The 10,736-nt window shown below is 44.2% G+C and overlaps 2 protein-coding genes across 3 annotated transcripts in view; both read right to left on the minus strand.

Moving 5' to 3' along the window:
• The window catches only part of znrf2a (zinc and ring finger 2a), an 8,970-nt gene extending 7,172 nt beyond the window's left edge, over window positions 1–1,798 (minus strand). The window contains exons 1-2 of one of the 2 annotated variants that reach the window (XM_012831513.3): window positions 1,519–1,798; window positions 974–1,405 (exon numbers count right to left, since the gene is read on the minus strand). In XM_012831513.3, coding sequence (XP_012686967.1) covers window positions 974–1,301 — 328 coding nt within the window. In that variant the 5' untranslated portion in view covers window positions 1,302–1,405; window positions 1,519–1,798. Of the gene's footprint in view, window positions 1–973 lie in introns of both variants that reach the window. The other variant, XM_042710747.1, reaches the window with a different exon arrangement.
• Window positions 1,799–3,786: 1,988 nt separating this feature from the next.
• Window positions 3,787–9,721, minus strand: mturn (maturin, neural progenitor differentiation regulator homolog (Xenopus)). Its single transcript, XM_012831466.3, has 3 exons — window positions 9,194–9,721; window positions 4,829–4,951; window positions 3,787–4,370 (listed from the first exon to the last, which is right to left on the minus strand). Exons 1-3 carry the CDS (start codon window positions 9,362–9,364, stop codon window positions 4,263–4,265), a joined length of 402 nt encoding a protein of 133 aa, XP_012686920.1. The 5' UTR covers window positions 9,365–9,721; the 3' UTR covers window positions 3,787–4,262.
• Window positions 9,722–10,736: the final 1,015 nt, after the last annotated feature.

A 10,736-nucleotide genomic window follows, 5' to 3' on the forward strand; every position in this document is an offset into this window, starting at 1 on the left:
GACTATTAGATACTTTCACCTACTGCCTTGACCTGAGAATCCCCCCCCCACCCCACACACACACACACAAACACACAAACACACACGCACAAACACCCCAAGCAGCCCACTATCTTTGCCTCAGTAATCACTCAGCTATAAGTGCCAAAATAGGTCAGTCGCAGCTTCTGGGAAACAGCTGATAATGAAAAGTGCCTTCAAAGTTCATTACCCACATTACGGGATATCTCTATTTTTATTGATGCCATGTTAACTAACTCCTCCCACTATCCCTGACTGAGGCAAATGCCCTGACTTTTAGTGGAAAGGCCTGTGGCCCACTGAGAAAATTATACTTGGCAAGAAGACTATGATTCTTGGTCCATTATTTGTTGGTCGACTACAACACCCGTGGACCCGTGACTGCCTATAAGCTACCTGCTGTTATCATGCCCTTATCTGTTTGAGATGATGGCTTTAAGGCCACAGTACTGCCACAAATAGACCGTCATGTGCTTAGTGGAACATGTTTTCTGTTTCCTTGTTTTGATTGTCTTAAAAGTTTGTCCTGTTCGGAACAATTTATATGACATCTTGACACCCTGTTGCTGGTTCTGCTACATGTCAATGTGATTGCTATAGTTAATATTTTGAGATTGTCTGTTTATATTCAAGCCATTAAGCAATAATCTGTTTCTGTTTAGATTGTATTAGTTATATGAAGCCAAAAATAATACATTTTAATTTATTGACCTCTCGTATAGGTTGGGAAATCTACGAAGTTGTTTTAAGACACGCCTAACAAGGTATTTATACATTTGTGAATATATCGGACCACTGTTTTCAGGATCTGCGCAAGGTCTAAAGAAAACATATAAATGTTACATTTTATTATACTTTCAAAATGTTTGAGTGCTTTTAATACATCATTGTTGAGATGAGGACACAACAGAACCATTGTGATCACTTCTTTGTGACGCAGTGATTTCCTTACCTCCAAGTAAGTGAGGTGAGAGGTGGGCTGGTAAGGATCCAAATAGGAGCCGGGGGCTTCTGCCGGGTAGATCTGTCTCTCCATCGGTGTCATCGCTGCTACTTCGATTCCCACCGCTGTTTGGTATATTAACCGCTGCTTGGTGAAGTGAACTCGGTCTGGTACCTTGGGTGTATCTGGTCCTTTGTCCCATTTGCGAAATCGCCGCTGTACCTCTCAACCCAGCAGTCCTACCTGCCCCGTTACTAGAAGTGGACGAAGGGACATCCGAGCCGGAATAAGCTCTGACTCGCCCGCTGGTGGCGGGAATACTCTGTTTTGGTCCCATATTTTTTGTCTCAGGTGTGAGGTCTCACCTGACTGCTGTTGTCGACTCACACGCACAGAGTTGGGATAAGTATTAACTGTGGATCATAGGTTACCCTGCATAGTCTGTGGGATACAAGGAAACGAAGCAGCGACTCAAAATAACACAACACAGCGATGGCAACTATTGGACCTATTGCTGTTTTATAAAACGTTAGGAAAATAAATAAGTATCTAACCTTGGCTGATCACAATAGGTGACGCAACAAATTCTTAGTGCACTTGTTGCGCTTCAGTCCCCGAAGTCATGATATCCAGGTATTACCAAACACCTCCCCGAAATCTTGTTTTTCTATCTGTCGTACGACAACAAAGCAAACTGGCTGTCGGATTGCGAGTGCCGGTGTGGGCAAGACGAAAACAAATGCCGACGAAAACAGTAAGGTTCAAGAGCGTAGAGGTTCAGACTGCCTACTTGAGGCCCTCGCGCTGTGTTAAAAGCTGGGATTGCCCTCCTACTGCATGTGCGTCAGGTGACGTCAGCGCTGAACTAAAAACTCGACGACAACAGCTTTGTACACACGGCAGCTCTGGCTACATCAGTAACCACAACCTGGAATCAGATGGATCTACACTTGGGTTCTTTTATCTGGTATTTAATTAACAGTAACCTATATTTCAAGATCAGTAGTAGGTCGGCAAAAAGTATTGCAGTTCCCAAATATTTGCCACAGAAGTAGCATACAATTAGATTCACCATACTACAAAATGCCACTATAGATTTACTTCAAAAACAAAAGAGAGACAGCAAGATTATTGCCTCCAAATAGTTTATATTTAAGAATTTCACATAATCTGGACAACATAAAACACAGAGTCCTGGGAGAAAAAAAACTCAGGTAACCAACTAAAAAGGGGTTGGAGAAAACGACCTAACATACATGTCCAGAAGCACAAGTTACCTGACACATTAAAACAAACCATAGGTGGATCTTTAGGCGTGTTCTTAAAGGCCATGGGTCAGAGAACTACCGCAAAAGCATCACAGTGCACAGACTTAACAATGTATAAGAAACAAACAAACCAATTTAAAAAAAAGACATTCGACCCATAGTGTAATAACAATATTATTAATTAATAATGATAATAAATACATACAGAAAAAAAAACAGCAGCTTCAACTTGTGTTACCACAGACTTACACGCAGTGGGCCTCTCTTTTACGCTGTTAGCGGAGCATGGACAGGAAGACAGTGCATAAATGAAAGATGGAGGAGTGTGTCAGTGTTAGAAGGAGCACCAGCAGCTTGTAATCAACAGGCTTTTAAAGTCATAGGCATCCAACCCCACATCCCTGGTTGCAGCCTGTGGTTAACCTTGCAGGATGCCATTGGCTTGTGTGTGAGTATGAGCATGTATCTAGTAATGGGTATTGTGCTGCCTAACAGCCTGATCTTGCAGTGTACCAGAATGTTACGACAGTGTGTGTGTGTGTGTGTATGTGTGAGGCCAGAAATATATACTTTCAAGAAATGTTCCTGTTTTTTTTTTCCAGCCCATTCTGCATCTTTTGGATGAAAGTGAATCCCACAATTGTGCCTTGTCTCGAGTATTTTGATATTGCCCTTGAATCCTGATGCGACAGGGACTTCTGTTAAAAAAAAAAAAAAGAAAACCTAAATGCTTTGGTGCCTCCATCACCAGTATTTTCAATGCAGCAAATATCATCAAAAGAGCACAACGAACCAGTTGGGTGTGTCTGCAGTGATCAAGCGCTATAGAAGTGCAAGTACAGGGACTATTCTTAACATCTCATAGACGCAATCAGGAAAAGTCAGTGAAGTCTCTGATCCAGCTTGATCAAAGACCGACGCCTGCACTCTCAGGTACTCTTGATACAGCCCCTCCCCCACACCCCCACGCACATACAAACACACAAACATAACATAATCAAAACCATCTCAGTAGTCAGGTGACTCTTTCAGGGACCCCTTAATCATTACTGAGGTAACAGAGAGAGAAAATGTAAATACAGTCTCTCTCTACTTCCCAGTTGCTCTATATTCTCAGCATGAACTACCCTGCCTTAGTGAGTGCTTAGGCCACTGAGCCATGACAACAGGAAACAATAGCACAATAGCTCCCTGCACTGTAAGCTTGCACCCATCAAATCATCTCTCAGTCTCTTGTTATGAGTATTAGTTGGGTTTGTTGAACCAAGTAAAAGTGCTACCAATATATAACCCTCTGCGTTTACATACTAAATGATGCATATTCAAATGAAGAGAGCAGGAAGGGAGGGGAATTCAACTAATCAGAGGACTTCACTATTGACAGGGCATGATCATACACTTCAACAGGCTTCTTTGAATACCTGTGTCCAGCCCACTATATGTGCTTGGGTTGTTGTGTAGTGTGTGTGTGTGTGTGTGTGTGTGTGTGTGTGTGTGTGTGTGTGTGTGTGTGTGTGTGTGTGTGTGTGTGTGTGTATGTGTGTGTGTGTGTGTGTTTGTGTGGAGGGGCCGGTGTGAGCACGTGTGTGTGAGTGTGTGTGTGAGCATGTGTGTGTGTGTGCCTGTGTCTGTGCGTGTGTGTGAGCGTGAGTGTACTGCGTGTACATTTCAAGACAATCATCTGACCTGACAAGCACCAAACTTAAATGTGGACAAAAATTTAAATTTTAAGTTCAACTGAGCATTTGTGCAAGATATGAGTTAAGCACAAAATAGATCCGAGCATCAACTTACATTATATGTGCGCATATCAGAAAGTACAGTAGAGAAGAAAACCTGGCTGTGGAGAGAGAGGGAGATAGTACAAGTAGGACTGAGGAGTGTGGAGGGGTGAAAGTATGAGAATGAAAGCGGATGACAGGTGTGTGTGTGCGCGTGTGTGTGTGTGTGTGTGTGTGTGTTAATTAGCGGAGTGTGTCTGGGTGTTTGGCAGGGAGCAGAGTGGGGGGGGGGGGTCTCTCGGTCGGCCATCACTGCTGGCTGACCCCCATCTGCTGATGGTCTGTCTCAGGCTCTTCCTCCACGTCTGCGTGGTACTGCTCAAACGTGTCCTCATCCATGTCTGGAAGACCTAGGAGCTGCAGCAGGAACAGTTCACCGGGTTCATTTCAGACACGTAGCAGCATCCGCTAACATAGCAACTGTATGCAAAAACCTGACATGCACTTACAATATTTGTGGACAAAACATTTGCATACGTGCACACTGCAAGGAAGTTATGCAAGCTAGCTCCAGCTGAGTAATATGACTGGACAGCAGGAAATCTCAAAGTGCTTACATTGTGTATAATTCTGGCCTGTGCGCAATTGGTTTGGCAGGGAAATCTTAGAATTTCTGTCACTATGCACCATCCTGTTGATGGCCCAAAAGCCTTCATAGAGGTATGTCTACATGTACACAACTGAGAAGTGCTGAACAAACTCTATTGCTCAAACACTGGCTCTACAAAAGAGAGATTTATCATATTTTGTCGATACATACTTAGTGAATGATGACTGTCCCATACTGTGATGATAATTGTAGTGTGCCTACTTACAGGCCTAAAGGACCTGAAGACTTTGTCCAGGACCTCCAGCAGAGTTTTCTTTCCACAGGAGGAGATGTAGTCTTGGGCCAGCTGCAGAAAAGGCAGGCAATCTTCACTCTCACTCCATACATGCTGGGGAGAAAGGGAGAATGGGAAAGAGAGAGAGAGACAGAGAGAGAAAGAGAAAGAGAGAGATAGAGAAAGCAAAGGAGAGAGAGGGCAGGGTAAGAGATAAAGAGAATGGTAAGTGATGAGTGTCAGATCAACTGTAGCATCTCAGCATCACAAAAACAGACCTGCTACTTTGAGAACTTCATGATAAAATGTGTGGTCAGGGCACATAATTAAATTATGAAGATTGCATTTGTAAGCCCTCCCCTTATGTACCTCTTTGTGCCCTGGTACGAGATTCCAAACAGAGCTGCCATTTCCTTTCCCACAGTGTCAATTTGTTTGCACTCCAGATTCTCCACACTCATCTCGCTAACATATTTAGCAACTCGAAATTACACACGATGTGCCTTGGAGTACGCAAGAGACTTCAGTACTCTGTCAACAACAGTGCCCCTTCAACATTTAACACACAGCTAAGTATTAAAATTGTAAGTGCTCAAAGAGATTCAGCCAACCCAGAGAAACAAGACAAACCTAGTAAGAGTGAGCGTTGTCACCCGGTGTATTTGGGTCATCACTGCAGCCACACTAGACTGATACAGTACTATCTGTTTCAAAATGAATCATGTTTCAGTTGAGAATCAATGGACCCATTCATCTTCTCTGTTAATGGACTTTTCAAGGGGAGACAAAGATGACCTCTCTCATAATATAATTGCTCCACTGGGTTCAAAGCAGAGACAGTGTCTGCAGAAAGCAGTGAAGCAAAACCCATTCACACACAGCCACCACAGAGAGGACTATGACCACACATGCTATGACAGCATGTTATCAGGTCAGCTGTGAGTGTTGTCAAGAGTGTGTTGTTTACGTATGACTGAACAGAAGGAGGCTACACAGCCTGGGCATAAACAAAGGAGCGCCCTCCGGTGGCTGGAGGTGAAGGAGCCTATGCAATATGTGTAGATCAGTGGTCCCCAGACTTTTCTTGGCAGCGCCACCTTTGACAATCAGAAAAAAATTATACTTATATTTTGAGACCCCCCCTCTGGAACACTGAGCACACTTTAACAGTGCCAATGGGATCAGTGCATCACGTGACATCGACTGAGTGAATATATGCTTCTTCTCTATAGATAAACTAAGAGATAAGATAAACTTTTATTAATCCCCTTGGGAAATTCAGCAATATACCCAAAGTGTTTTACATACAGGATAAGATAATTTATCTCACCAACACCAAAGTGTGGCACCAACCTGGCTTATGTGACAGCAACCATTTTGTGCCACTGCACTCACCAATCACTGGCTGCATGTGTGGGAAGGTGAGAGGACAACAGGCTGGCCAGTTGGTTGTTATGGGCAAAACTGTCCAGAAGAAAAGGGCTTTCCATCCCGAACTTTCAAATCCTGTACAGATACTTCTTTGAATTCTTTAACATTATGGGCCAGACAATGACTGAAATAAAGAAACAGCCTTTTTGGAGGGGCTTTGATTTGATAGACAACGAAGCCATTTAGAATTGGGTTGGCAGAGATGTTTGACAGAGCTGTTTTGTGCTCACAGGCAAACGGACAAGTGAATAAAGCTGATTTAACGGGACCTTTTTGTGATTCCACTTCATTCCCAGCAAAAGGATGTCCTTAATAATACAATCAAATGCAGCCACCCTGATCAATATTGCCATCATTCCTTCATTGATATTACTGATGAAAGTGCAACCCAGTATTTGCACCTACTTTTCTATCTAAAAATCACATGCTAAATTCACAGTAACAGGATTAGCTATAACAATTCTTCACTAGCAAGCTTACAAATTTGCTAACTATCGCAAAATGTTACTAATGGCTGGTCAGAGATAGATGGGTAATTTGATCTCACCACATGTTTGTTCTCAGGAGAGGTTTGATCCTTGTATTTTGTCTCTCTTTTTTAAATCACCATAGATGAGTAGAGTGGTTAGCCTCAGGACAGATTACAATACACAGACATGTTGCAAAGAAATGCTCAGCATATCTGATCTGAATAAATATGTAATGTGTTAAAGTACACAAAAGATACAACAAACCCATAAAAGATCTATGGTGCTGAGTTATGCAGCTCTGCTTTCTAGTACACAGTCGCTGTGAGTATATTCCCTGCTCTGCTGGAGAAAGACGGGAAAGCAATGATGGAGATAGACCACAATAAGGAGTCCAGTGAGCTGAAGCGTGGGAAAAAGTAAGGCAAAAGGAAGACTCTGATCGTAGGCGGATGAGATATTTGGGATGAGCTTAATTTCAATCCATGCTTGGAAAGAGAGGAGGGTTGCGTAAAAAAGGGTATCAGGAGTCTGTGTGTGTGATACTTTATGCTCTGGTCTGTGTACATCTACACGTGCACTAAAATATCTATTGATTTCAGGAAACTAACAAAGCCAGAATGAAACCCTTCTGTCCATATTAGACTGCATCAATCAAAAGAAGAACTTCCTCTGTGCACCTACTGATACAGAAGCACTGGGCATTCTGCAGAAAAAGGAAGACACACTGAACCCTCCAGGCGTTCTGCCAGGCGTTGCTCTCCAAGACCAACTGGTGGCCTTGCCCCTGCGGGGTGTTGGGAATAGTAGGGAAAGAGGGAGTGAAGCAGGGAAATAGGGCTCTAGTGCCGTCCTCAAGATATGGCCTCACTGCACTCTCTGGAGAAGCCCCAATGCCCCCCCTGCTGATTTCCTGGAGGCCATCATCAGGCTCAGTTGTACAGAGCTGATAGATCAGTGTTGGCACTGATTGCATTTGGTGGCAGCGGTAGCAGCAGCATCATACATCGTGCCAAGCTAACATGCTCAGCTTAATGCGGTGCCGCGGCACGGTTCACGCGGGGGGGCTCGTGGGAGAGAGCGCCACAAAAAGAAGAATGTGCTGCCTGCTCTGCTGGGTTATGACGCGTAGAAGCACACTAAGCAAAGAAGAGTCCGGAAAAATGAGAGAGAATGTGATTGTGTTGTTAAGGGGACAGAGAGAGGAGGGCGGAAGCCATTGCAGTCACAGAACTGGGCTTCACGTGTCAGAGGGGCCTAGAAAGGCCTATTTCCTGGCAGAGGCGAGGTTGGGAGCTCGCCCTGCCAGCCTGTCTCTGCTTTGTCTGTATTGATCGGCACCCAGTAACTGGATCTCTTGCCTCCCGTAGCCCTGCAGAGGGTGTGTGCGCATATAGGGGTTATTTTTGGGCACTGGTCGCTGCCCTTGGGATTCAGATGCAGAGTAATGTAGGCTGTTTGCATATGTCTCTCTCTCTCTCTCTCTCTCTCTGAGTGTATGTGTGTGTATTTGTGTGTGTGTGTGTGTGTGTGTGTGTGTGAGAGAGAGAGAGAGAGAGTGAGGAAAAATGACGGAAGAGTAGAATAATGACATAAGGTAGTTAGTTGATAACCTGCTATTAGGATTCTGTAAGGTCTTTGTGGCCATCTTGAATTCTGACACAACTATAGGCCATGAAATGTAAACACTGCGATGTTTAACCATGCATGTTTTAATGTCCCACGTATAATAAATAGGTGGTTATTCACTTACTGTATTGCAAGCGTTTTCTCTAGTCAGATTGTACACTAAGTAGGCTACAGTACAGGCTGGAGAGTAGCCATACTAAAAATGCCAACCAAACAACAAAGGCTGCCTTGGGCTGTTAGCGTTGATGGGAGGGAATGAGCAACATACGCCAATGTGAGCATTAAGCGCAAACACGAAGTTAAGAGTGTAATTAGGAATTCATGTAGGTCTAACGATAACTGCAACCAGGACGAGTACTGCCAGGCTGTCGGGTCCTTTTGCTGACAGAATGAATTACTGTTAGAAGTCCAACAAGTCTGAAAATGGAGATCGGACAGACGGTCTGTTCCCCACCCTTTGGCCTCGCTGCCGTGCAGCACACAAACATTATCGCGGAATATGATCACAAATGATTCCTGGGTTAACTGCAATGGTTTTGCTATTCTGAATATGGGTGAGAGTTGAAGACGTCAGTAAGTTCCGATGTTTTCCCCCGGTTCACAACCGCAAGGTGGGCAGAGTGCATCAAACTGCAGTTACCAAACGTGTGACATCATTCCACTCGCTATACAGAAAACGCATGTATCCTCGCATCCTTATTGGACCCTTCCGACTGGGACCCAAGAAACAAGAAGTAAAGCGAGACTTGCCGTGCACACCCACCAAATTTAGGCTACACACCCTCCACATCCCTCCTCGCAGTTAAAACGTGAACTATAGGCTACTTACAAAATTGTCGGTCCCGCCCGTCATATTGTCTGGGCAAAGAACATAAAATGATATCCCAGGTTCGGCATAAAAATCCAAACGTCTCTCATCGTCCTCCTCCGCAAAGATGAGATCGAATGGGTTGCCTGTGCACCATTTCTCAGCGGTATCCACCAGCTGTTTGAACTCCATCCTGTACCGTACACCTGAGCGGTCGAAGCGATGCCGTTGAGCCGGTATCTTCCGTGCCCCCCCTCGGTGATGCTCAAAACGCAAAACAGCTGACTGCGCTCCGCAATCCCTAACGCTCCCTCCGCATGGTGATTTACAGGGATTCCAGCTCACACTGACGCATATTGCCCTCTAACATTCTACCGTGTTTGTTCAACTCTAGGCTCGCGCAGTCAGACATGCACCGATGTCACTCTCGCCCTGTCGCACGCACTTCGATTAGGAGTGCAATGTCAGTCTCAGAAACGCGATGACGAAAGACTAAAAGACGGCTCTATCGTCATCAGAAGGCCCTCTCTGACTAAGAGACATGTCTTATGTTTAATAATCGATTAACTGTTTTGTAGACTACGACTGAACGCTGATGCTTCCACAATGCAGCATGTAATATGTTTGGTTTAGGTATCAAAAAATGCTGACTTCATCTATCTGTTTATGTGGCAAGGCCTGGGTTACAGTGTAAATTCACAGGCCTCTTGGGGTTTGAAAACCAGACATTTTTAATTGCAATAATTACATCACTATCGACCCCATTGATTTGGCTATAGGCCTTCGTACCCATCAATGGAAGAACATGGAAGTGCGAGAATGTAAAACATTATTTGGGGATTTGCAAATCATTATGGGAAATACATTGCCATGCCAATGAGGTAGGCTAAGCCTAAAATAACGACTCGTAAAACTCATGTGTTGTCAATATTTACAAAAGGCATAGTGCATTCGTCAAAACTATTCCACGGTCTTATACATCGTCGGAGTTCATTACTATGACATGGCAATTGTAAGGTCAATAATATTTTGCAGGAGAATTAACGTTCAGCTAAGAAGCCAAAGGTACAACTTCTTGTCCTGTAGATGGCGACAACGTCCTATATGTTAGGGTTGTTTTGGTCTATGCATTGGCCAAGAGTGATGAAAAAGTTCCAGCAACATCTGTCGTATGATACCCAGCTGGAATTAACAGGACTTGGAAATATGACACAGACCATGGCATTCAAGGCATTCTGCTAACTTATGGCCTGGCCATTCTTTTTTTCTGGTAAATTTAAATACATGTCCCTTATTGCGGACAAACACAAGTACCAACACTAGTGCCATAGAAACCACATTACCAGACAAGGCCCTAGGTCTGTGCTCATGTATCTAGAAAGACTCTGTGCAGTGTTAGTTCAGTAGACACATCCTCTTGTGTGGCGCTCAGAAGGACTGACCTCATCCATTACTCTCCCCTCACTGGGACCACTAGAGCCCTGTACTGGTAACCCACTTCCCTCATTCCAGGACACACGCACATACACACACACACACACACACACACACACACACACACACA

This window comes from Clupea harengus, chromosome 19, assembly GCF_900700415.2.
Source record: "Clupea harengus chromosome 19, Ch_v2.0.2, whole genome shotgun sequence".
NCBI lineage: Eukaryota > Metazoa > Chordata > Actinopteri > Clupeiformes > Clupeidae > Clupea > Clupea harengus.